The sequence below is a fragment of the Castor canadensis genome, chromosome 13 (assembly GCF_047511655.1).
Source record: "Castor canadensis chromosome 13, mCasCan1.hap1v2, whole genome shotgun sequence".
NCBI classification, from domain to species: domain Eukaryota; kingdom Metazoa; phylum Chordata; class Mammalia; order Rodentia; family Castoridae; genus Castor; species Castor canadensis.
Window position 1 is genome coordinate 80,855,673 of NC_133398.1, and position 27,796 is coordinate 80,883,468.

Here is a 27,796-nt window from a genome sequence, read left to right on the forward strand (position 1 = left end):
CCGGAACCCGCCGGCCGGCTTGAATCGCAGCCCCGCGCAGCTAAGGGAGATGCGGCTGGCGCCAACGGCCGGGGCTGCGCGGCGGGAGGTGACGCGGCAGTGCGGCGTGGAGGGGCAGGCCTAGCTTGGGGCCCGCGGCCTAGGTGGGTTTTCTGGCCGAGCCGCGACCCTTGCGCACGGGTGTCAGACCGCAGCGGTGAGGGCCGAGGGCCCTCCGGGGTCGCCGAGGCCGCTGTCGCGCCATGATCGACTCGGTGAAGCTGCGCCGCAACTGCGCGGCCGACTTCTTCTCGCACTACGAGTACTTGTGCGCGCTGCAGGACTCGGTGCCGCTGCCCGCCCTGCGCTCCTGCCTGCGGGAGGGCGTGCTGGACTTCAACGCCGATCGCCTCCGCGTGGTGGACTGGGCGCCGCTGCTGAGCACCCTCAAGATCAATAAAGACCTGCCCCTGGTCGCCATCAAGAGCTTCTGCCAGCCGTGGCTCGGGGAGACAGGTTTGTGTTTCCCGCTTCCCGCGCCCCTCGGGCGATGCGCTAGGTGGAGGCCGGGCCCTTGGGCAGGTGCCCAGTGCGGGGAGTATGCGGTGGACAAGGGGCCCGGGGACTCTTTACCAGCCGGGTGAGTCACTAAACTCTGGGCTTCTGTAAACAGGACCAGAGCTGTATATGGCAAGTGCAAGGAATGATGCTTGTAGGACGCTTACACGACATTGGCCAGCTATCCCCTGTTGCACCGAATGTCTCTTCAATTTTCCTGATACAGGAATAATTGATTAGGAAATGAATACATCCCAGCCTCCCCCCCTCCCCTTTTTCATTTTTTAAAATGCGTTTGTAAGAATTTTTAAAGGACTTTACAGATCGAGTTTCTAAATGTAAAGTAGTATGAGAGGGGATCCAAACCCTCTGATTATCTGCAAAACAGGTAAATCATGATGTGACCAAACGGTGTTACTCTTTCTAACACATAGACAACGTTTTGTACATTATAAGACTTCAATCGTAGTTGCTTAAGTTGAAAGAAGATCACATCTTCTTACTAGTTACCATCAAATGAGCATAAAAGAGATTTGGTTACAGATGGATGGGAAACGTGAAGTTTAAGTCTGAATCCAGCCTGAACTGTTCCAAAGGGACGTTCAGTTCCTACTGTGGGTGTTAGCTCAGATGCCCCCTGCAGTCACCGCCCCCTCGCGAAGAGCCGTAGAGATTTGAAGTGGGGCCACATTGAGACTGACTCATGTCACTTGAGGATAACTAACTCTGCCCTTCAGGGGTACGTTTAGGATGATCTTCTGGCTAAATGATTCCACTTCTTAATGCTTCTGTCCCGAGTTTCTCTTTCCTTTTTGAATGTTAATTTTAGAATCCTCTCTCTCACCCTTAATTACATACTTAATACAGAAAAGTAGAGGATAATTGAAAATAAAAAAGGAAGAAAATATATGTACTGAAACAAAAGGCATTCTAGCTTTGACGATTCAGTGACAACTTACTTTTTTAAAACATGTTGATGTAGTTTTTTTCTCACTTGCAGTTTCTTTATTTGCAGATTCACCAATCTGATATTATTTGTAACCCCCAAATAAGTATTTGTGCTGCTTTCATGATCATTCACAGACATGCACAGTGGCAAAAAATTTGTGACTCATCATGTCTGTTCCTACCTGACTCTTCATGTCTTTTTTTATATAGATAGCTATAGCTAATTTTTTTTTTTTTTTAAGAGTAGCATAATAGCCAGGTGCCGGTGGCTCATGCCGGTAATCCTAGCTACTCGGTAGGCATAGATCAGGAGGATCAAGGTTTGAAGTCAGCCCTGGGTAAATAGTTTTTGAGACCATATCTCGAAAAAACCCAGCATGAAACAGGGTTTGTGGAGTGGCTCAAGTAGTAGAGTGCCTGCAGCCCTGAGTTCAAACCCCAGTACCACCAAAAAAAAAAAAAAAAAGCATCATATAAGAAAAGTACATGTGTGTAGGGGACCGTCTAGGGTTTGAATTCCAGGGCTGATACTCTGTGACCTGGAGCAAGTTACTTTCTAAACTAATTTTCACACTTAGAAAAAAGGTAGTGAAACAACTCTGTGTCAATGGATTCTCAGGATTGAAGCAGGTTCTATGTGGTAACTCTTAGTACTACAGTGAGCTCTGTCTGCCCCTGCCCTGAAAAGTCTTCCCTTCTGCTGGGGAGAAAGTACGGAAACAATGACCCCAGGAGCCCAGTTCTGCAGAGCACAGGGAACAGAAGAGGGAGGTTCAAGGAAGGCTTCTTGGAGGAGGTACCATCCTTTAAAAAGATGTGTAGAGGCCAGCCAGATGTGAACAGCTTGTGTAGAAGTCATAGAAATGGGAAGGAATCATAGAAATGGCAAGCTGGGATACAAGACTAAATTTTGGGTTTAAGAAAGAACAGAGAGTTGAGACTGGAAACCTGGTCCAAATAGGTCAAATGTCTGTCCCAACAAGGAGTTCAGTGTTTAACCTGAAGGTCGTGGGGAACAACTGCAGGATTTGCATTAGGAGCTCACTCTTACCTCCATATGGATGGCAAATTCAAGTTGGAAGGAGGGTGAATTATAACCAAACAGCCCAAATTAAGGTATAAAGAGGGCTAGATTTCCAATATTGAAGAGGGCGGTAAGTTAGAAGATGGAAGGCCACGGGCTTGGGTGACACTTAAAAGCAGCTTCTCTCCTTTTGACACAACAAGCAGGATTAGGGTAGGAGCTGACCTTAGTTAATCTTTAATGTTTTAAGATCATGTCCAGATATCTGCTAGGCAGGTCAGGGCCCAAGATATAGATTTGGGCGTGTGAAGGTTGGAGAAGGACCCAAGTTATCCATAGAGAAGACTGAGAAAATTATAGGTCTGAAAGATATGTTTAGTATGGATGAACTTGAATATGTTTGTGAGAGAAAGTAGCCAGCTGAGAGGGAAGGTGTGACAATCTAGGAGATGAAGTGATTATTTATTTAAAAACTTAACCACTGTCATGGACCTAGATGGTTAGCACCATCTGTGATCTCTTGTGCAATGACAGCTCAACATACCCACTGCCAAAGAGAAATCACATTGTTCTCTGCATCTCAGATGTTGGAGCTATTCTGTGCCTCTGAAGGGACTTTATTTATCCAAAGTAGTAACTGAAATCAAAAGAAATGAAAGATGACAGGGACCTTACAGTGAAGGCTAGCATGCTTGATTGTGCCCAATATTTTATACCGAATGTAAGAAAAAATGTATTCCAGCCTATTTCTCTTCAGATACCCTTTGCTGAATCTTCTCTTGCATACAGTGGGTCTGGACTATAGTTTTTGGGTTTTTTTTGTTTGTTTGTTTGTTTGTTTTTGGTGAGCTGTGCTTTGAACTCAGGGCTTCATACTTGCAAATTAGGCACTCTACTGTTTGAGCCCATGCCTCCAAGTCCATTTTGTTCTGGTTATTTTGAAGATGGGGTCTGTTTGCCTAGACTGGCCTTGAACCTTGATCCTCCTGTTTTTAATCTCCCAAGTAGCTAGGATTACAGGCCTGAACCTCTGGTTCCTTGCTTGGACCATAGGTGTTGACTTCCTAGGTGTCACTGTTCAGCAGTAATTGTGCTTGCCTATGCCAGTGCAGAAGCTCCTAGCTGGCTTTGCTGCCCCTGCACCTCACTTCCGTCACTTCATCTGTCTACTTCAGTTCAAGTGACCTTTCTGAACTGAAATGACATGCTTTCAACAAGGTTTAAAGTGGCTCACTTGCATAGGACCTGCACATATTGGTCGCATAGCTTGTCCTCTTCCTTCACAAAGGCACTGAAATCCATGCTGTCTGTCCCAACCCTAATGGGGCTACTTAGTCCTGAGGAAAGGGTATTTTTTCCAATCTTTGTGAAACAGTACCTCTTTCTAGTCATTCCCCTTATCTAATTGATCCTCCAACAGTGGGACACATTTTTCTAACCTGCCAGGAACATCCTTTTTATGTCAGTGATAACCCTGGTTCTCATCACTTGGGAGATAAAAGCTAACTCTCCCAGGCTTGGCTCAGTCTCCTCTCTCAATTTCCAACTCTTCTTTACCCCTGCAGGGTGTCATCACCCCACCTGCAGTGTTTACAATGCCCAGTAGGCGTCAATCTTGGATGCCTTTACATATTCCACTCCTATGGCTAATGGATCACCCACTCCTATTCTTATCTTTGTAGATTCAGCTTCAGGATTCTCTTGAAGCCATCCCTCAGATGCAACTTCTTTGCCTGTGGAAGAACCTCTGTATACATGCTTTTTGTTTATATCATGTGGCTTTGAGTTTTCATGTATCTCTCCTTAAAAACCTTTAAGGACATAGTTCATTTCTGTGCCTTAGAATCTTAGCAGATGTTTTTTAATGATAAGCTGTATGGTTAAAATCACTAATTTTACAATAACTTTGCTTTAGGTTCTGGCATAAACAAAGCTTGCAGAAGTCGTATACCTGCAATAAGATCCAAAGATGTGACCTTCCAGTTATGTAAAGCCCTTAAAGGTTGTTTAAGTGCATCAAGTGTGCTAAGGAACCTGGAGCTAAATGGACTAGTTCTGAGAGAGAGAGATTTAACTATTTTAACAAAGGTAAGCCTTCTCCAGTATGGCTGTCAAACATTTGATAGCTGATTTGGGGAAGGAAATGCTCAACATATTTTTAATTTTTTCCCCTATTAAAGGGATTGAATAAATCGACTTCTTTGGTGCACCTGTCTCTTGCAAATTGTCCAATTGGAGATGGAGGTTTAGAAAGTGAGTTTTAATCTTGTTTAACTCTTTGGCTGTTAGACTGGTCTCATGTTTGCCTACATGCCATGTTAACCCCTGTCAGTACTTTTCCTGGCTGCTGCCTCTATCTGGATTGCTTTCAGTGCCTCTTCAAACCTTGGTCCAGTCTTACTTCTACCATAAAAGCTTGTCATGCTGAATATGCTCTGAAATAACTTTTCTTAAGGTTGTATTAAACCACAAACCTATACTGTTTGGTATTCTGTTTTGTGATTGTTCATCTTTTAGGGTTTCTCTTAGGAAATTTTATGGGAAGGATATAGCAATATGTAAAGAAGGAAAAAGAATCATCTTTAAGTAGGTAAAATGTAATAGTAGTTTAATATACTGTGGTGTGCATTAAAATAGAAAATATATATAGAATGCTATAGGAGTATATAAAAGGTCAGCAAAAGCTTTGGGGGGATGGAGGTCATGATAGAAATTATAGAAGGTAAATGTAGATTGGGGTCCTGAAGAATTAATGGGTGTTCATCGTGTGTTGTCATGGTTGGAGAGTTAAGAATGCCTGCATTTCAATTTGAGAGAACAGCATTTCTGGTTCTCTAGCTTCTATGACTCTTGTATATTAGACAGCAGTTTATGTAATTGAATAGCAATTATATTATAGACTTATAGTTGACATTTCAATTGGATTCGTTGTGGATTCGTTATCCACAATTGAAGATCAAGATCAAGGTGCATATATCATTGGAAATGAAAATAGAAAGCACTTTAGGTTTTTTTTTTCTTTGTTTCAAAAGATACGTAGTTCTTTATTGTGTGGTTAGGAATAAATTTGCAATATTCAAAGTATTGAATTTTAGCACCTGTATTAATTACTTGTGCATCACTGTGACCAAAAATGCTTGAGAGAGTAAGTTGAGGAAGGATTTATTTTGGCTTATGGTTTCAGAAGTTCAGTCCGTGGTCTGGCTCCAAATGCTTGGGCAAACATAATGGTGGCAGGAGTGTGTGCTGGGGGGTAGTTTCTTCACCTCATTGCCAACAGACAGCTGAGAGGTAGGAAGGAGCCAGGGACAAACTAAACCCAAGGACCCACCCCCAGTGACCCACTTTCTCCAGTTAGGCCCACCTCCTACAGTTTCTAGTGCTTCCCTAAATAATGCCACCATCTAGGGAGCAGGTATGCAGCACATGAACTTATGGGAGACTTCAAACCATAAACTAAATAGAATAAAACTAGTGCTGCAAATTGGTATGACACTTTGTTCTGACATGTGTTAGGTGATGCCAGTCCATTAGTTGTTTGGGAAGACTGTAGAGTGATTTTAAGAATACAGCTATAAACCAGCATAGACACAAGATAGTAAATAAATCAAGATCAACCAGGTTGATTAAGCTCTTCGTCTTATTGTATACAGTGCTTTTTGTTTTTGTTTTTTCTTTTAGTTATTTGTCAAGGTATAAAGAACTCTGTCACTCTTAAAACAGTCAACTTCTCGGGGTGTAATCTGACATGGCAGGGAGCAGATCACATGGCCAAGATCTTAAAGGTGACTTTATGTTAAAAATTTTGTGAAAATATATTATGTGATTGAAACACATTAATATTTGATATGAGGTGACAATTATTTTTGTCTTGATTCATATGGTGATTGCAATTTTTAGTTTGATTGCAAGAATGTGACCAGTATTCAGCTTGGGTCTACCACTTAGTAAAGGTATGCACATAAAATCTTAGAAAAGAGAAACTTATAAAGTATAATACATTATGACTGATACTTCTGTGTGTTTTTAGTTATTGACAAAGTTTGTTGTAGCAGTTAAAAATAATTTTAATGATGCATTAACTTTATAGGGGTTCTAACTACTGTATTAGGCCTAAAATTAATTACTTAATTTGACATGAAATCTTTTGTAGTCAAATAGTAAGATTATGGATAAGTAAACTATGGCCTGTGGACCAAATGTAGCCCATCTCCTATGTTTTTGTATGTAAAGATTTTTGGAAAACAGCCATGTCCAGTTATTCACATAGTTACTATGACTACTTTCACCCTTTCCAGGCAAGTTGACTATTTGCAAAAGAAACTGATCTACAAAGCTGAAAATGTTTACTTTGGCCTTTACAGAGCAAGTACTCTAACTCTTGAGACAAACAGTGATTAAGAGTATGGATTCTGCTCTTTTGCTCCACCATGCTTTGCTCTGAAGAGCTAACCACCATTTCCCCCAGCCTGTGGAGGAGGGTGGCATGTGGCTCCGCTTTGTGCGGCTCTTGGAACATACCTCAGCTCTGACTCAAGGGTCTCTGAGATCTGTAGAGTGCCTATGATTATATGGGTACTTCTGGGGTTGGGGAGTTAGCTCAGTGGAAGAGCGCTTGCCTGGTAAGTGCAAGGCCCTGAGTTTGGTCCCCAGCACCGGAAAAAATATAAATAAATAAAAAAGGAAAAACAGGTAGTACTTCCTTCTGGGTGCTGGAGAAGAGTAGCACAACATTCTGGCTTGACTATAAAGCACTTCATAGATGTAGGAGCTGGTGCCATAGATGATTATAGAGGAAATGTTGACATTATACTGTTTAATTTTGGCAAAGAGAAATTTGAAGTAAAAAAAAGGTGATTGAATTGCCCAGCTCATTTGAGAATGGATTTTTTTTTTTTATGCAGGAGTAGAAGAAGTTCAGGTGTTGGATGACATTAAAGGGGTTCAGGATGTTTTGGTCCTACTGGAAAGAATTAAAATTTGGGTCAAGAATAGAAAATGAAAAACATACTTTTTTTCCTTAAAAACTAAGAGGTTTTGCTTAAATCATTGGTGTTTTGCACCATTGTACACTTAATAGTTTTAACATTTGTAAAAGTTTTAAATTTTCTTACAATAAAGTATGCCATTGTTAGGATCACCTAGAAACTTACTTTCTTCTGTTTTCTGCATTTGATAATTGCATGTAAATCTGCTTTGTGGTGATCTGATGCAAACATTTTTTAAATCAAATGTATTATCAACAGATTTTTAAAAATTGTTATTTAATTCAGTGAAGATACCTCTTCAGCAAAAAGAAAAAAAAAGTGTAGATTCTGAAGCCAGACAGGCCTATGTTCAAATCTTGGTTCTTTCATTTAATACTTTGTGACCATGAACTAATTACTATACCTTTGTCTATAAAACATGTATAACAGGAAAACCCACTTCACTGATCATTCTAAGGCTTAATGTGCTAACTTGTTTAAAATAGTGCCTGCCACATAGTACGCACAGTGTTAAGTGTTTGCTGTTATTTCCTCTTGTTGCTTCTATACAGTTATTTGTAATAGGAAAATGACATTAACAATTTTCCTTTTGGAGTGTCATGTCAAAGGAGCTTTGCGTCTTTTGTTGTTCAAGAGTCAAGTATGATTTTTTTCTTTTAAAATCAGTGTTCCTTATTATCAAAACTTTCTTTATGTAAATTTAGTAAATTTAGTAGAGAACTAATTATAGTCTTTAAGATAATACCTGTGGTTAAAATCAAACCAACCACTTCCTAATGCATGTCAGACTGGCCTGTAAAGTTGGTATACATGTCCTAAGAAGAATGTGAGATCCATTGAATTAGGACCAAATATTAGCGCTTCTGTGGTTTTGTATCATTTAAAAGATATCTGTGATCCTAGTACCTCCAGGGTGGAGATCAAGGAGGATCATAGTTTGAGGCCAATACAGGCAAAAAGTTTGCAACACCCCATCTCAACCAATAAAAGCTGACAGTGGTGGCACAGGCCTGTCATTCCAGCTACATGGGAAGCACAAACAGGAGTTCATGGTTCAGGCTGGGCATAAAGGGAGACCCTATCTCAAAAATAACCAGTGCAAAAAGGGCTGGAGTCATGGCTCAGATGGCAGAACGCCTGCCTAGCAAGTGCAAGACCCTGAAGTTCAAACCCCAGTACCATGAAAAAAAAAAAAAGAATCCATTGTTTCTGTATGGTTTATAAGGTACATAAAGTCTGTGTATAGAGCTTTATGTATGTAATTAATGAATAAGATAAATGTTAAAAAATGTTTACTTGCAGGATACCCACCTAAGTGTTGGAGAGCACTAGAGGACAGAATGATAGAACTTAGAGGTTCAGCAGTGATGGAATTTAGAACCAGTTCTTTACCTTAGCAGATAGAAAAAAAAAGAAATTCTTTTTAATCTGATTTTTTTGGAGGCGTTGGGGCTTGAACTTGGCCTCATGCTTGCTAGGCAGGCACTTCTACTGCTTGAGCCACTCCACTAGCTCTTTTTTGTGGTGGGTTTTTCAAGATTGGGTTTCGAGAACTATTTGCCCAGGGCTGGCTTCTAATTGTAGTCCTTCTGATCTCTGCCTCCTGAGTAGCTAGGATTATAGGCGTGAGCCACTGGTGCTGGACTGAAATTCTTAAAAGTTGATTGAGTTGTCAGTTTATATAACTAATAAGTGGCAGACTGGAATTGAGACTCTTATGTCCAGAGTCTTCTGTTTAATATACTGAGGGCAGGCTGATTCTCAGCATATATTGTTAGGTGTGTGTATAAAACACTGACATAATCAGCTACACTTAGTTTCCTTTTAGGGTTCCTGTTCTTTATTCAAGCATGTTAGTTTTATGCTGTTAAATCTTTGAAGTATCAGACCATAAGAAGGCATGAAGAGACCTGGGCTGAGAGTCTTCGCTATAGGAGACCTGACCTTGACTGCATGGCTGGCCTAAGGCGTATCACATTGAATTGTAACACGCTGGTTGGTGACCTGGGTGCACGTGCTTTTGCAGACTCTCTTAATGAAGATTTATGGCTTAAAGGTAAATTAAATGAGCCTCTAACATTGGAAATGTGAGTTTTTAGTATCAAATATGCTTAGCCCTTAGCACCATGTTTATCAAAAAATATTTTGAAAGCTTCTTTTTTTCCTAATAACTTTTATTGTACTTTAAACTTTAATAAAACTTACATATATTCCTCATGGAAAATTCAGAGTAAAAAAGAAGACCATGTTGCCTATAATCAAAATACCCAGCGCTATCCCTGTTCGCTTAGGCGTACATATTTCAGCCTTTTTCTTGTAGATGTATTTGTACAATTAGAGATTACAAAAATAGAGTTCTAGTGAACTTACTGTTCTGTAGCCCTACTGTTTTTACTTAGTGATGCATCATGTAGTACTCCTTTATATCGATGCACGATAGTTTAATTCCCTGTCATGTGATGTTTACATAGTTTGTACTTTCCCCTACTGTAAATGTGTTCATTGGAGTTACTTCTGTAGGGTAAATTACTAAAAGTGGAATGACTTCAGTGTAACTTTTTGTTTTTGGTAGTACTGGGAGTTGAACTTGGCTTCAACTTGCTAGACAAGCACTTTACCATTTTAGCAACGCCCCTGTCCTTTTTGCTTTTACAGTAAGCGTACCCTATTTTTGAATTTATTATATGCAGTTTTAACCCAGCTTGTTCAAAAAATAATTCCCAGGATTCCAGTGCATGCCTTATGCAACTAAATTGATGCGAGAAGCTCTCAGTCAGTCCCATGTTGTCTTAAGTTGTGTTTAAACTCTATGCATTTTAAGCATTCACAGTTTTTCCTTAACTTTGATCTCTTTGGAACCATATACTGGTGGATACCAAGGGTCTACTGTTTGACGTTGGGTCTCATGTTACCTTTACTTGAACTGTCCTCAGACTCAATGCTCCTGCCTCTGCCTCCTGCATAGCTGTTATTACAGGAGTGCACCACCATGCCCAGTGGGTGTAATGTATTCTTAAGATCTTTTGATACAGGTTGCCAACTTGGGTTCCAGAAGTGCTGTGCCATTTTAAATAACAGTATATGTGAGGCCTGCATGCTCATAAATGCTGGGTTGTCTCTTTAAACTTTGCAAAAATGAGAGCCCACCCCTTTAATACAATTTGGTATTGCTCTGTAAATTTTAAAACTCTTTCCACTTACTATAGCATGAGCATCTTAACATCAAGCTTATATCTACTGCATCATGTTTAGTGACTGTCCCATGGTATTACGATGCCATAGTACATTAAAACTGTTCCATTACTGGATACTGTCATTTTTTCATTCCTTTGAGATAAATAAGGAATTTCTAAGTTTTCACTGTTATAAGCAATGATTTGATATGCATTTTTGTCCACATCTCTTGATTATTTCCTTCAGGTAAATTCTTAAGAGAGTTGCTGGATTTAAAAAGTGTGCACATTTTAAGCTGGGATTATAGTCAGTGCTTGCCTAGCATGTGCAAGACCCTGGGTTCAATCCCCAATACCATACAAAAAAGAGTGTGCACATTTTAAAGGCCTTTGTCACATACTCTTAGCCTATTCTGGTAGGTGAACAGTCACACTTTATTCATTACTAATAATTTGTCTTCATTTGATTTACTAGTGAGAATTATTGACTATTTTTATTAATTTGGGTAGTGTGTCATGGGGTGTCTTCGTTTGGCTATCATATCATAGGTTGGGTAGCTTAAACACATTTATTTCTCACAGTTTTGGAGGCTGGGAAGCCCAAGATCAGCACTGGCAGATCCAGTACCTGGTGCGGGCGCTCTTTCTTGTTTGTAAAAGCTGTCTTGTTTTACCTCAGACAATAGTGTGTGAACGAGCGCTAGCCTCTTTTCCCATCATGGGTGCTCCATTTGCCAAGCCATATCTAAACCAATGGCCCCACTTCCTAATGCCATGCTACTGGGGACTAGGGTTTCCACATACAGAGTTTGGGGGGGGCATAGACATGTAGTCAATCATATGGGGCTTTGAATGGCTTTAGTTATTTTAACATAATGGGATATACATGGCGTTTTTAAAAGACTGGTATTTTCTTCTGATGTAAGCTTTTTTCTACCTGTGCTTTTGTAACCATCTCTTTTGAGTTTAAATGAGCAGTACTGTTAGTATTTGTTCTGTTCTTTGACTTTTTAGTGAGAACGACTTCTTGATCACCATTCTTTTCTGATAGGTTTTTTTATTTTTATTTTTTTGGCAGTACTGAGGATTGAACTCAGGGCCTCATGCTTCCTAGGCACGTGCTGTACCTCTTGAGCCACTCTGCTAGCCCTTTTTGAGAGGTTTTTTTATAATACAATCTTTATTCAGACATTCTTTGTTATTTGTATCTCATTAGACTTGTCATTTTTTATTCTGAAATTAACAGCTCTTTTCCCTTTTTAGTACAGTTTTTTGAGATCATTTGGAATTCAAGACCAAGATCTAAAGAATGCAGTGATATTTTGGAGCTTTGACTTTGCCCATGATGTTTATACTTCCACTAACATGCTTGCTCATTATGAACTGAGTCATTCTGTGATGGTTTTCTCTTACAGATTGATTGTGTAGAGTTGCTTTTCAACTGTTTGATTTTAAGATATGTTGGGTTGAAGACTGGGAGCATGTCTCAAGCAATAGAGCACTTGCCTAGCAGGGATGAGGCCCTGAGTTCAAACCCAGTACTACCAAAAAGTACACACACACACATACACACACACGTATAGCTAGGGTGGTTTATTGTAGTAAAAGGAGGATAATCATAGCACATCTAAGAAGGGCTTTTTGTGGGGAGCAGGTTTAGAGGCTTGGTTTTTTGGAGGGGAGATTGTGTTTGTATATGCTTTTCTGTTTTTATTTTTTTCAATGTGCAAGATTAAAAACCTGCCATGATTAGTCTTGCTTAGGAATATTCAGGCATAAATGAGAGTTATCTATATGTTAAACTGTATAGCGTTGGCCAACGACTTGTTGTCTTTCATCGAAAGCACTTGACCTGCAACAGTGTGGCCTCACCAATGAAGGAGCCAAGGCTTTACTAGAGGCCCTTGAAACCAACAGAACTCTGGTCATTCTGGATATAAGAAAAAATCCACTTATTGGTATGTCAGCATGTTTTTTTTAATGATTAGCAAATAGCAGAACAAAAATAATTTGTTTGTGTATTGACAATTTTTTTAAACTTAATGTGTTTATTTTCCTAAGTTTATACTTCCTTGTGTTTTAGCAGATAAGTTACTGATTAAAATAAGTTATACTTGTAAATTCCTCATGACTGCTACTGTGAATAGAAGTGAACCCAGATAATAAGCCTGCCTCCATCAACAGCATAATTTCCTTTTCTGTGGAACCTCTGAATTTTTAGAAAGAACATTTCATTAATTTGCAAATCAGACACTGTGTGCCCAAACACTGGATTAGGCACTAAGTACATAGCAGTGAGCCAATTAGAGCAAGTCTTGCTCCTCATGGAGCTTACATTCTATTGGAGGAGTTCAAATATGAATGAGTAAACAGATAAATGATGATTTTAAACAGCTGAAAGTGCCAAAATACTTAAGGCAAGAAGACAGATGGGGGGCAGGTGGGACTATTCTAGATAGGTTTGGTAGGGGACAGCTTCACTGGAGAAGTGACAATTAAGCAGAGACCTAAGAGAAGAGTAGTTCATGGAAGTTCTGGAGGAAGTACATTCCAGAACAAGGAAGCAGTGAGCATACAGGCATGGTTGGCAGGGTGGGTGGAGTATTTAAGGAAAAGCAGAGAGGCCAGTGTGGATGGAGGGAGGAAGAACCTGGCATGCTGCGAGATGAAACTTCTGTTTAGTTTCTTCTGGATACTGTAAGATCTTGAAGGCCAGGGTAAGAACATGGGCTATTCTAAATAAGCTGAAAGCCACAGGAGGGTTTTGTGCTGCTGAGCTGGTGTGGAGAATAGGCTTATACATAGGGCTAAGAAGGGAAACAGACCAGTTAAGAGCTTTTATAGTGGTCCAAGCTAGAGGGGATTGTAGCTTAGCTTAGCTTGGAAGGTTAGAGGGTGAAAAGTGGTCAAAACAGGGTTTAACCAAAAAAGACTTGCAGATAGATCCGATGTTAGGTATGAAGAGAAGAAGTCATGTAAAAATGTCTTAGATGATTAAGTGTACCATATGGTGCCATTTACTGAGAAAGAAGGCTGGGAGAGGAGCACTTTAAGGGAGTGTCACATCTTTGGTTTGACTGTGTGAGTTGCCTTTTAGATATGTAAGTGTCTGGACAGTGTCGAGACTGTTTTTTCTCCAAGGCTGCACAAAGCCACTTCACATCCAAAACATTTAGATTTGATCTTTCCTGCTGCCAAAATAGTAGCCACTAAGGGGCAATATGCAAGGTAGCAAACTCTCATCTTTGTTTGTGAGGAAGAAGTTGGATATTCAAAAGGGGAATAAGTACATAATTACATAATGTGGATTTCATATTTAATTTTACGGGAAAAGCAATAATTCTTTGGCTTTTGTTTTTAACTGGGAATAACCATTCATTGGAAAGCAGTTATTACAATTTCAATTTTCATTTTACTTTAGATCATTCTATGATGAAAGCAGTTATCAAAAAAGTTCTCCAGAATGGAAGGAGTGCTAAGTCAGAGGTATAATGCACTTTAGTCCTAGAAGAATTTCTCTTTAATTGCTATTTTGCTTCTGCTTTTAATAAAACTGTGAAAGCTGCTCCATCTTAAATTAAGTTTTCAGTGAAATCAAGTGGCTTGTATGTGTTTGAAAATATTATGTGATTCTTTCCTTTGGTGTTTGAGAAGTTCAAATTGCAAATCTTTTACTAACATAGAACTTCTTAATAATTTACAGTAAAGGTCAGACACTCAGAAATTGCCTGCAGCTGAAATGACCTGTATCTCTTTTGCAGTACCAGTGGATAACTTCTCCATCAGTGAAGGAACCATCCAAAACTGCTAAACAGAAAAAGAGAACTATAGTTCTAGGAACTAGTCGAAAAGGAAAAGCTACTATTAGAATCGGTAACCCTTTCTGTCTTGGCTCTTTATCTTCATGTGTTCCAGTATGTTAAGTTAAAATCTCTGCTCACTGTTAGTATCAGCTAGTGGTGACTGCACTGTGGTGTAGGGGCTGTGATTGTTCTGATGCAGATTGTGAGAATGGATACAATGTAGAAATAGTAAATCAGTTGTCAGGAAAGGAATGCTAGTATTTCCACTTTAAATTAACCACCTTTCCTGCTTGTTTTTCATAAAACGTTCATCATTTTGAGTATGTTTCATGATTGCTCATTATTGCTCATACTTTGCAGTTGAAATTTGACGTGCCCTTTGATGACAGTTTTAACAGTGCTTTTGGGTGTTTTTTGATTTTTTGTTTTGTTTTTTGGTGGTGCTGGGGTTTGAGCTCAGGGCCTATGCTTGGTAGACAGGTAGTCTGCCACTTAAGTTATGTCACCAGTTCTTTTTTCTTTAGTTATTTTTCAGATAGGGTCTTGTGCTTTTCTTGTGGGGCTGGCCTTGGACTGCAGTCCTCTTACCTGCATCTGGCTCATAGCTGGGATTACAGATATGTACCACCTTGTGCGGCTTGTTTGTTGAGATGAGGGTCTCTCTAACTTTTCTTTTGCCTGGGCTGACTTCCAACTGCAGTCCTCGCTGGGATTATAGTGTGAGCCCCTGTGCCTGCCCTGGTTTTTTTGGTGGTATTGGGGTTTGAACTCAGGGCTTCATGCTTGCTAGTCAGGTTCTAAGCACTCTACCACTTGAGCCACTCTGCCATCCCTGTTTTTTGTTTTTTTTCAATGAAAAACTAATGCTATAGGAAACATTTCTTCCCAGTCCCATTTTTACCCCTTTGTTCCCTTAGGCTTTGTGCTTGCTAGGCAGGTACTCTACCACTTGAGCCACGGGACTAGCTCAAATTTTAAGCAGCTTATTATTGTTACTATTTTTTGACAGTATTGACGTTTGTACTCAGGGCTTCACTCTTGCTAGACAGCTGCTCTGCCACTTGAGCCACACCTCCAACCCTCCTTGCAAATTCTTAACTAAAGTTACTGAATCTAGTAACACCTTTAGTGATGAAGAAAAGCCTTAAAATATATACAGTCCTTATAAAACAATGCTGCAGACCAGTTTATTAACCTTAGCTGTTGCTGTTTTTTGTGGGGTTTGTTGTTTTGAGAATTGGTCTTGGAATGCTGCCCAGGCTGGCCTGGAACTCAAAGTCCTCTCACCTCAGTATCTTGAGTAGCTGGGATTACAGGCATGCACCACTGTGCCTGACAAGAAAACATTTTCTAAATGTTTGCTATAATGTATATTTTATTTTTCAAATAATAGTTAATCTAGAATTTAAAATTTTCTAAAATTTTGTGACCAAGTATAATAGAGAAAAATTTCTTATGAAACTGAATAATCAGTGGCATAAATTTCATGTTCTCCTGAATATTTTAGTTTGGTATAATTGAGTTCTAATATTTTGGTACTGTTTCTAAAGAGCCCATAACTTATTTTCTAGAACATTTTATCCTTTTTTATGATAAGAATGATAAAGTGAAATAAATTTCTCCAACTTTAGTATGAAACTCTCCTTTTCTCATAATAACTTTGAATTTGAGACAGTAAAGCATAAGGACTAGTTTAAAAGAAACAAAATAATATTTTTTTGTTCGTTGTCTTCTAGCTTCTCAGCAAAAGGTTTGTGGTGACTTGAGTTACATAGCAGATACATCAAAATCACCAAACAATTAATAACAAATAATCTTTTATTTGTTGAAAAGAAATGTACTGAAATTTTAAAAATTGTTGTTTGACTTAACACTACTGGGCTGTACATTTAAAAGTGGGTAATGTGGAACTTACTTTGTTATGTGTATTGCAACGCAGTTCTAGAAAATGTATTGTTTGAAGACTTTTGTTTAGGTTTTATGAAGGTATTACACTAACATAACAATGGAGACAGATTAGAAGCCTCCTCCAGTTCCATGATCCTTTCAAAAATATTTATATTTCCCTTTTGTCTGTAAGCATAATTTCGTGTAGCTTAAGTATAGTTTGGCATTCTTTTTTTCCACTTCATATTGAATCAAAATTTTATGATGCATAGTTACCCTTTTTAATACATTCACAAAATTTCATTGAGTTGATAGATCAATATTTTAAGCTGATAATAATTAGGAAAAAACTAAATATTAATTTTTTAAAATCTTACTGTAAATATGTTCATAAATACAATTTTATTTTATTATTAACCAATGAACAACTTATTTGAAGTAAATAGTAGTAAATGTATTAGTAGTTGTGTTACAGCATTTGTCTATTGATTTTTATTTCAGAGTTGTATTTTAGTAGTCAGTTAGAATTTATGAGTTGAAATTTGTAACATCATACCATGTATTATTACTAATAGTTTACATCATGTAAAAGTATTTCAGTTGATGTTTTGATATAATATTAGGGAAATATAAAAATATATAAAATATATGTAAAACATTAGAAATTCTGTTGTTTTGGTAGTTAGTGATATTTAATGGTATCAGAGGATGAGAATTTAAAAAAAAAACAAAACTTGTTTCTTAGTGTGGTTAAGGAAAATGGAAATGTGACTGCAGTTTATAGGCTCTCCTGAGCTATTTTAAGAGTAATTTTATTTCTTGGGCTTTTTTTTTTTTTTTTTTTGCCTCAGTTATTTGGAGACATAGAGGTAAGCCAAATCAGTGTCTTAGTTTAGCTTTCAGTGAGAACAAGGGTTGAATATTTATGTGAATTGTGTTATATTCATATTGTATGTATGTATGTGTGCAGTAGGTAAGAACTTCTTTGCAGTTTTTTTCATCTCCTAGCAAGATACATATAAAATATTTTGGTTTTAATTTAAAATGTGTTTACGTTTTCTGAAAAGAAAGGAATGGTATGTACATGTATACCTTTTTGTGTGAAGGTAATTAAGAAACAAAAATAGAATTGCACAGAATGAACAGGGCTCCTCTATGTTTTAAGAGGCATGTAAATGTATGTAAAGTGACATAGTACCATGCTGTGAATATCAGTAAATTACACTGGATGAAATATGCGCCTTATTTTAGATGCTATCCTAATACTGTTAAAATAGATCTTGTATAGTAAAATAGACTGGAAGAACAAATATAACCATTTTAATAAACCTATATTATTCTCTGTAATATTAGATAATTTAACATTTAGATGTAATTTTAGTATATGGTTTGTGCTAATAAAGTATTGATATGAAGGTCTAGCTTCTGTTACCAAATATTTCATATAAAGATACTTGACCCTCTGGTGTTCCATGTAGGATAAGTCTCATTCTTCTATCCAATAGGTTTTGTTTTATTGGTGTTTTTTATAAAATAAAATGAGCACAAAAGATCACTAGACTTAGAGGATAACATTGACTGTCCTGCCACCCAGCAAACTTCAGTCTTTAAACTTTGATAGATTTTACATAGTAAAATTAATCTTCATTTGAAACTTTGATCTAATTCATAAGGATCTGTGAGGCAGGAATCATGGCTGTATCCATGTGGAACCATCCTTGAGATTCAGAAATGCCAAAGATGTTTGAGAATCAGAAACACTGAATCTCTGCATGATACATAATTTTTCATTCTTTGGAATATATTTTTTTATTTACTTTTGCATGTTCTTCTCATCTCATATACTCAACATATATGTTTAAAACAATGCTTTTCTATTGAGAATTTTGCAAGAAGATACTGTTTTAATGGCCTTGGTATCATTGTCAGTTGCTCATTTCTATTAAGAGTATGCATATGATAATTAATCTATACATCTTTAGTGCATGCTGATTCTCTTTGACACTTTTTCAAACATAGGATTAGCTACAAAGAAACCTGTAAGTAATGGAAGAAAGCACACCCTGAATAAGGAATGTAATACTCCTGAGCCTCTACCACCTGGTGTGTCTGGTTTCTTGCCATGGCGTACTGCAGAACGTGCAAAAAGGAACAGGTAGGATATTTTTATTCCTTATCTTTTAGCCATTCACAATTCTTTATTTTGGATCTTTTATTATATGGGTGTTTTCTGGTTTTTCTGTAAGGGGAAAAACATGACTTACCTACAGCTTCTGCCTAATGAGCCCTCTAAGGAAGAAAAACAAAAAATTATAATTAGGAGTTTCAAGTTACTCAGTAAGTATCCCAGCATGTTATAACTAACCTCGTGGGAGTCATAGGAGGCTAGCTATACAGGCTAGTTATACAGGTGAGAAAAGGTCTCAGTAAAGGATGTATAGTTGACCCAAGCCACACAGGACTGAAGTAGGAAAGGGCATTGTAGTCATGAGAAATACTTTAGTGAAAACGGGTAAGAAATAGATTAGACTCTTACTTTAGTGAATCATTACTCTTGGTATAGTTATTCATTGTAATTTTTGTTAAAATGTGTTGTACTATAATTTTATGCTAAGTGAATTAGATTATTGTCTTATTTTATATTGACTGACTTGGGTACATTCAAGCAATCTAGGATTATAATTGCTTTAGAAAGCAAAGAGAATTGACTTTAAGTAGGAGAACTGGAAATAGGTACTATAAAATAGCTGCTTAGTTGCTCACATTCAATTGGTGTGTATAGTCTTCATTAGGCAAGTGACTACTTTTTTTCACAAATGTTAATGTAAATTATTACACAAACTGGTGCTGAGTCCCCGATTTTACATTTTAGTTTTGTAACTTTATGGGTCCATGTCTTCTTCTGATATTATTTTATTCATCCTGTAGTCCCTCCTGATCACAAGGAGTTGTAAATCAGAGAGTGATTAACATCATTAAAGAGTGTAGGTTGGAAATCCCAGCTACTCTGACATAGATTCTGAATTGTCTTAACTATCTCAGAGCCATTTTTCTAAAGTCTGTTCAGCGTCCTCCATGGCAGCACCTTCTATGTCCTTATTTTGAGATTATTTAGTTCTATACAGAGTTCTGTGTGGATAGTGTACATAATACTAGTAAGTTTGGTTATCTGATAGTATATTTACATCAAACTATAATTTCATTTGTTGATTTCCTTTTAGGGGTTTTCCATTAATCAAAACTCGTGATATAACTAATCAACTGCAGGTATGTATTTATCATATTTATAACATGTAGGGGATTGGAGTAGAAAGGTCTTCCTCTGTACTTTTAAGCTGAGTATAGCCTTACAAAAAAATATTTCCCTTCCTGAAGTAAAACCATTTAAAACTTTGCAGGCTGCTGTCCCACGCCATGGTATAATTGTGTGTACATGGCACACACTGGGGGGTGTCTTACAGTTTCATCTGTAGATACGGAAACCATTTCTCTACCTCATAAATCAGCTGTTGCCCAATGAAACAAATTTGACCACCACTTCTGACCTGACAAATGGAGCTATCATACTTAAACATGTCCTCAAGTTTTTAAGAAATATTGTTTTAGGGATACGTAAGTACATGTAAATTCCAGATCTCAAAACCAGAACAAAGCTATAAATGCCAGAGCCTGTGCTTTTTTGGAGCATTTCTTCCTCCCTCACCAGGGCCATAGATATTCCCTATCCTACTGCCTCAGAGTCTTAAAGCAAGCTAATTCTGTCAGTTTCAGGTTCTTCTTCCCATTTGTTTTGGGAGACACTGTAGGTTCTTTGAAAGATGGCCCTTCTGAGATTGAGGAAAGAATACTCTAGGTGTCTAACCTTGGGTGTCAGTACTGCCCACTTCACACCCAAAAGTCAGGATGTGCATATTTTTTGTCATTGAGGAGTCCATATACTAGCAAACTAGGATTTGCTGCTTATGGTAGAAATTACATTTAGTGACTTTTTTTTCCATAAAGTTATGTAATCCTGGTTTTCTTTATTTTGATCTGTAGATTTTTTTATGGGGTTGTAACTAGGTCAGTTTTTAAAGCATCATCTTGAACAACATTGCAGTGGTATTGGAACTTGACAGAATTGTATTGTTAGCATGCTAGTTTTGACCTAAGGATGAGGAAAAAATGAGGGTTTTGATGGGGCAGTTTTAGTTGTGTGTATGTATGTGCTTTATTAAAAAAAAAAAACTCCAGTACTTATTAATGACAGTTAACTTTAATTATTCTGCTAATTCTTTATCAGTCCTCTACTGATGGATTTTCCTAAAAATTATACTTCCAGACTCTTTATGTCTGATGTTGAGGAATAAATTCCTTACCTGCAGTATAAAACAGGAAATCTGTTTATCCTGATTCTTAACTTGGTTATGTGGAAACAGTTTAGTATTGTGGGCAATTCCAAGTATAAATCATAACCAAGTATGACAAAATTCTATACAGTTACACAGCAAGAGTTGGTTTTATTGTTACTGATTGTTTTAGCTAAAGTATAGTAAAAGACATTTATAGGTAATGACTTGATATCTCAGAAAGGTCACTTTGATTAGATATCCTTTAATATTTGGTTTATGTTATTATATAATCTTGTTCTCTTTAGCAGTCAGATTTTCCTGTGACTGTGACTGTAGAAAGTCCTTCATCCTCAGAAATTGAAGAGGTTGATGATTCTTCAGAAAGTGTTCATGAAGTGCCTGAGAAAACCACTTTAAAACAAGAAGCATTACAGGTACAAAGCTATCACTTTTAGAATACAGAGAAGAATTGTTACTTGGTGGAGGCTTGATTCTAAAATGGCCCTGGGCAGCTGGTGGGGAACTCTTGTTTTTCCCTCTCTTTTAACTCATGTCTCATTCAATGGTTTCTTATCTTAGAACTCAGGGAAAGAAGTGTGCATGAACTCTAGGAAATAAAACTCAATACATGGCACTGTGGTTCGAATGTGTTTTTTCTTTCTTTTTTTCCCCCAGTACTGGGATTTGAACTCATGGCTTCGCACTTCCTAGGCAAGTGTTCTACCATTTGAACCATGCTGCCAACACAGAATAATACATTTTTCTTTTCTTAGAGTCATACGATATTGGATTTAAGGAGACCCTTAATGATCGTAAACTATACTCAAGGAAATTCAGTATGATGTAGTCAGCTGATTCATGGCTCTTATTTTACAGGCCAGAAAATCAGTGAGTTAGCTAAGCTTTCTTTTTTTAAGCTAAACTTTCTTATGAAGAAAATATGACGTTATTTTTAATAAAAGTAAAGTTGAAAAAATCTTTTGACATTGGTATTCTCTTTTCATAAAATTTAAAAAAAATTAAAGCTACCTTGCATTACTTTATAAACCTGACATCTAGTTTCATTTCATTCTTCTGTTTGTATGAACAAAAGAAAAATAGACTTTTATAACAAATTTTTACACCTTAAAAATACTGTGTTTATTTTATTTCAGCTTTAATTTGGAGCTGATAATTTGTAACCCAGCATGCCCTGGACTCAAGGTCCTCCTGCTTAGCCCCTTCAACCTCCTGAGTGCTAGGATTACAGGCATCTGCCACCACGCCCTGCCACATTCATTAACTCTTGAGACCTTTATTTTCATTGTTTTTTAGTGGCTTCATAGAAGTTTCTTCATATGGATGTACTATTTTTATTTGGAAGCTTTTCTTCTAGATTTTAGTTATTACAGTTCTATGGCATTATGTTGAAAGATGAAGCCTTGCCCATATCTGTGAAGATTTGCTTAGGGAAATCAGACAGAATTATTTATAAGATCTAGAGATCACTCTAGAACATTGTACCAATTTTCTCTTCTTATGTCAGTATATAATAGATTACTTCCCCTTCGATACATATAGCTAAGGTTAAACTAAACTTGGAAGTTGAAATTGACTGTTTAAGTGAAAATTCAAATGCCTTTAAAATATATCTTGCTGTTTTAGTAAATATACATGTTCTGTTTATTTACTACAACACACTCCAACCACTCCAAAACAGTGGCTTAAAGCAATAGAAGTCATTTATTTTATTCATGAACCTGGAGGTTGTGTTGCTGAAAACTTGGTGGCTTAGAACAGTACCTCTTTATTAGTTCACAGTTGTGTAGACAGAAGGTCTGGATGGGACTGGTATCTGTGTTCAGTATCATGAAGCTGAGACCAAGGTGTCTGTCAGGCTGTGTGGTCATCTGGAGGCTCCAGGAAGAATCCACTTCCCAGCTTATTTAGCACTGGCATAATTTAGGTTCTGTACTTAGAACGGAGGTCTTATTTCCTTGCTGGCTTTTAGTCAGGGCACCCTCATAGATCCTCCAGGCTCCTCCTTGCATTCCTTTTCACAACATTGGACCTCTTCCTATCCACCAGTGGAGACTTTCCCTGGTGTCTAAATCCTTTTGTACTTCAGATCTTTTTCACAAAGAGCCTGGTCCCTTTTAATGGTTTGGTTGATTAGGTTATATCTACCGGGGATAATCTCCCAATCTTAACACCCATTATTTTGAGGGGCTGGGACACCCTGGGAAGAGGGAATCTTGCAGGCCATTTTAGGATTCTGCCTACCACAAATATTGACCCCCTCACAAGGATTTTAGAGTCTTTATTTCCTGAAAATGATAAAGGAGTTTGCTCACGGCCATCCTATTTTATTGACCTTGGTGAAGGGAAGAGTACCACCCCTGGGACCACAACTGGCACCTAGGTGTCTGAATTCAAAGCCTGGCTCTACTACTTACCTCATGATGTGACCTTCGGTATGCTGCTCTACTTCTCCCTGCCTCAGTTTTCTCATCTGTAAAATGGCAGTTAAGAATCATATTTTCCTTGTAGGTTTCGATAGTTAAATTAGATAATACTTAGAAAACTGTTAGAACAATTTTTAGTACATAAAGAAATGTACTTTTTAAAAATGCATTTTAGTTTGCAATTACATAATTTGTTTTCAGCATGTTATTTCCTATTATAAGGAAACCACAAATAAGAATAGGATTTTCCTTTCATGGCCTGAATTTTTTTATTTCTGATTCACTAACTCTGTTATATGTCTATGCCTGTTATGTGAGCTGCCATAAATCTGTGCTGGAAAGAGTTAAGTAAATCTGTAATGTGTTGTGTTTTGGTTATTGATTTCACTAGGCTGGTATGACATAAGTAGTAGATCGCAGTGTTTGGTTCACTTCTGGAATCTAGCTGGAAGAGCTGTTTGGGTCATTGTGTGAATTACTTACAATAGTTAACCTTTTCCTTCATCCTAGGGAAAACTGGAGGAGTGCCTAAAGCAGTTAAAGGAGGAAAGAGTAATACGACTTAAGGCTGATGAGCGAGTCAGTGAGGTAAATAAAAGTCTTGTCTCATATTTTGAGAGCTTGTTTTTTGGTTTTGTTTTGATTTGATTTAAGCCTTATACACAAAGACACACATAAACTTGAAAACTTTAAGGTGAGAAAGCAGTGCGTGGTAAATGAGGTTGCACCATGTTAATCTGTGCATTTACTTGTATTTGTTGTCATGTGATTATATTTCAAAAAGCATGTTCAAAAATGTATAAAGATTGTAATTTGTTCCCCCTTCCCAGATTTTATTTGTCTGCAGCTTTTATTTTCTCTAATAAGTAACGAAATTACTTACTAGGCTTCTGCTGTATATAAAGTAACATAAATGGCACTGTGATTGTCTAGTGACACTGAAGTAGGAAAGTGAATAAAAAAGTGTAAGATAATGGAAAACGTAAAAATGCAATGAAAGATAGGCTATACTCTGAATACTAAACTAGACAGATTGCATGAAAGCTAGATAGTTCTAGAAGGGTACAATTTATCACTAAGTTTAAAGAGGAATTTTTGGAAGTATCTGGGTTGGATTGAGGGACATGTACTCGTTCAGTAAGTAAGGAGCGCGTGAGTGTACGTGCAGAAGTACGTGGTGATTGAAGTGGCCTTGAGAAACATTGTGGCTTACGTGTGGTTTTAGATGAATGTATGGTGAGAGGGAGGCACGTGCATGGGATCAATAGCTTCAAGAACCCAAGAGGGGTGGATATTGTTAGTTGTACAGTTAATAAGTTGTGTATGATTTAGGACTTTAAAACATGTACATTAAATTTTATGCTTGCTAAAATTAGGAAATTTTGTTAAGTATCTTCAGGTTTAGATTGTTATATGATATGGTTATTGTCTTTACTGGTAAAGAGTTAGATTAATTACAGATTCCTTTTTAAAATGCTTTATTTTACTTTAGTTGATCAAAAGCTTTCCTTTAGATGACAATGAGAAAATTTTGTCACATGTTTTCAATCTTCTTTTATAGCTGGAACATGAAAACGCCCAGTTAAGAAATATAAATTTCTCTTTGTCTGAAGCCCTTCACGCACAGTCATTGACAAGCATGATCCTGGATGATGAGGGAGTTTTGGGCAGCATTGAGAATTCTTTTCAGAAGTTCCATGCTTTCTTAGATCTCCTTAAAGATGCCGGGTTAGTTTATTCTCAATAGGGCATTCTTCCTTCCATGATTTTAATGGTAGTTTGCTAGGTAGCTTGAACAGTTTTCATAGCTTCTATAAGCCATATTTAATGTGTAATTATAAGTAATATACTTAATTTTTTAATGGAAAATTAATTTTAAAAACAATCCAAAAGAGCAAATTTGCCTTAGTAGAAAATCCATCATAAAAAGGTAACCTGTAGGTAGAGTAATTGGTAAGTATAGTTCTTGCCAAAAACTAATTTAAAGGTAATTTTAATTGGACATACTCAGAATATATTAGAATTTTCTTGACTTTATTCATTTTGCTTGTTAAATAAAGTCGAATTAAGTTTTGCCCTAGACATTAGAATGGTTATTAATCTGCAAGGTAGATATGGATATAGACAGAGATCAGTGGTTCTCAGCCACGAAGTATGCTGCTAGAAGAGATTTGGAGGTAGTTGATGAAGTGATGTTTTATAGGTGAATGGGCTGACACTATGGAACAAGCTCAGAGAAAGGTGGTAAAATGTGTGAGGATGGAGGTGAGAGGCACTGGGTGTGTGGTAGAAGTTGAGGCTGAGAAGGAAAATGTTTAAAAGGGAGTCCAGTAAGGAAATAAAGTCAAGTGATGGATTAGAACTGATGTGGTTCCAGAGCATGAATGTGGGTTGACCTGAGGAATTAGGGTGGAGGTTGTATTTTGGAGTAGGACAATGACTTCTAAGCTTTTAGAATCTTAGTATCCATTTATACAAATATTACATGCTTATAGGTGTGGAGAAATGTAAACTGTGCTTAAGTGATTGTAATAACCGTCGCCTTTTCCTTCTTTCCTTCTCTTGTGTAGGCTTGGGCAGCTTGCCACTATGGCTGGTATAGATCAGTCAGATTTTAACTTACTGGGTCATCCCCAGATGAATTCTACTATTAGTAGTCCACCTAAAGAAGAAAAGGAAGGAGAAAAACCAGATCCAAAGCAGAATGCCCTAGGACAAATGCAAAATATCCAAGTAAGTGGAGCCAGTAAAACCCAGTGATTCAAGAGTGGTTAGCAGAAAGGCAGTTACTGAGTCAGACAGGTGATAATGATGATCTGTCTCTAATAGATTCTGTGCCTAGGAGCCAAAGCCTCTTGCGATCCATTCCAAGTCTGAGATTAATAAATTTGAGCCCATTTTGTGATACTGTGTTACGATAAATAAAAACTGGAAGTTCTTCGGATAGTTTAAAGCAAATTATCCTCAGTGAAGAAAGAAATGAAAGATTAGAGAAAATATTCCAAATTTAAAATTTTGTAAATGTCTATTCTATTCATATTTCATCTAGGTTTCTATTTGTATGCAGTCAGCTTACAATGAAGGAACACTAATGAAGGTACAAGTATTATGCAGATATTTTTTAAAAATAAGTACTCCAAACATAACTAATAGACAATATGTTATAGTTAGCTGGTTACAGGAATGAAAGGGAAAACCTGTCTGCCACAGGAATTCTCTGCTGTTTCTCCTCTGCCTTACCTAGGGCCTCATCTCCCATCAGCTAGTCTCAGACTGCTCCCGGGAACTGACAGCTTGAGCACTCACTCAGGGCATGCACCCGGTACTGCTATGTGCACGGAGGATAGAAAAGAAATTAATTTTCTTAGTGAATAGGTTTTGTTTTTGTTTTTTAAATGAGGGAAAAGGAAATGGACCATAATTTCAGGAAACATAAAAGTCCAAAAATGCGGCAGACCTAGTTCTAAATACAACTAAGTGTTGTATATAATATATCTAAGGAAGTACATAATTAAGGAAAAAAATGACCCTAAAAATCTTCTGACTAATCAGCTGACTGCTTATTAGTAAGATTATAGAGTGACATAGGAGCTTTGAACTCTTTTTTTTTTTTAATATTTATTTATTCATTTAATTGATTTTGGCAGTACTAGGGTTTGAACTCAGGGCCTTGTGCTTTTTGAGCAAGTGCTCTATCACTTGAGCCATATCTCCAGCTGAGCTCTTTTCAGTGGTTATCTTTGTTCATCACTGAATTTCTGTTGTATTTTTCCTTCCAGTTTCAGAAAATTACAAGTGATGCTACAATTCCTTTGCCTCTCAACTCCTTCAGTGCCCCAGTTCCCCAGGAGGCCTCAGTGAATTCCAGAGACAATCTGGCAGCCCCATCTCCTGAGCAGCAGCAGGAGTCTTTTGAAGGACTCATTGCTAGAACATGCTCTCCTTTAGCAGATGTGATTTCTGGAACTGGAAATCAAAGAGAAGAAGAGTTGTCTAGAAATAGCAGATCATCTTCAGAGAAAATGACCAAAACAGGTGAATATACCAAAAAACACTCTGCTGAGAAACAGCCTGGAAATTGGAAAAGGAAAGGTATTGGGGAAAATAGTTCTTTGGATGATGAACCAATTAAAAGTGAATCTTTGAAAAAATACATTTCTGTCAAGAAAGAAAGTAGAATAGTGACTGTTTCATCCAAGACAAACAAAAGTAAACCCAATCCACTAGAAAATTCTGAAAGTGATACTCTTGGATCTGATTTTGAATTTCAAGAAAGCATCTGTTCTCTATCACACCTGACCTAGGTTTAATCCTTCTGAAATTATGTTTTTTGTCTTCAAATTTTAATAAATTTTCTTATGTTTTTATTGCATATGGTGTCTTTAAATACAGGATTGGAAACCATTTTAGGAAGATTTATCTGTACTTTTTATTTTTGTTATTTCCTTTTGACACTTTGCACCATTCATTCAACAAGTATTTACAGAGATACAATATTTATATTGAATCTGTACAATACTATTCTGGGTATTATAGCTTTCCACAGCAGAGAAAAAGCTTTTACCCTAGTTGGAGCTAATATGTGTGGAGGAAGAAAACAGCAGGAGAAGGGGACTAGAAAGGGATGAGCAAGGAAGGGAGAAGTGATAGTTTCAAGAAGG

General features: G+C 37.4%; 1 protein-coding gene and 1 pseudogene across 5 annotated transcripts; both read left to right on the forward strand.

The window, feature by feature from the left end:
* Positions 1–27,507, forward strand: Cep78 (centrosomal protein 78). Of its 5 annotated transcripts, none has more exons than XM_074052100.1 (17): positions 1–495; positions 4,425–4,597; positions 4,690–4,762; positions 6,191–6,294; positions 9,379–9,553; positions 12,515–12,628; positions 14,092–14,156; positions 14,432–14,543; positions 17,212–17,229; positions 18,380–18,515; positions 19,582–19,627; positions 20,997–21,125; positions 23,646–23,723; positions 24,697–24,863; positions 25,706–25,868; positions 26,185–26,232; positions 26,915–27,507. In XM_074052100.1, exons 1-17 carry the CDS (start codon positions 243–245, stop codon positions 27,437–27,439), a joined length of 2,379 nt encoding a protein of 792 aa, XP_073908201.1. In that variant the 5' UTR covers positions 1–242; the 3' UTR covers positions 27,440–27,507. The 5 variants fall into 5 exon arrangements, with proteins under 5 accessions (XP_073908201.1, XP_073908202.1, XP_073908204.1 ...); XM_074052101.1 differs by having other exon boundaries at positions 21,000–21,125; XM_074052103.1 differs by lacking the exon at positions 26,185–26,232.
* Positions 6,301–9,306, forward strand: LOC109694689 (deoxyuridine 5'-triphosphate nucleotidohydrolase-like; annotated as a pseudogene).
* Positions 27,508–27,796: the final 289 nt, after the last annotated feature.

Bases quoted from the DNA above. Each gene is read 5' to 3' on its own strand.
- Cep78 (XM_074052100.1), top strand. From the start codon at position 243: ATGATCGACTCGGTGAAGCTGCGCCGCAACTGCGCGGCCGACTTCTTC. The intron at 19,628-20,996 runs GTATGTATTTAT...TGTTCTCTTTAG, and splicing joins ATATAACTAATCAACTGCAG to CAGTCAGATTTTCCTGTGAC. The intron at 21,126-23,645 runs GTACAAAGCTAT...CCTTCATCCTAG, and splicing joins TAAAACAAGAAGCATTACAG to GGAAAACTGGAGGAGTGCCT.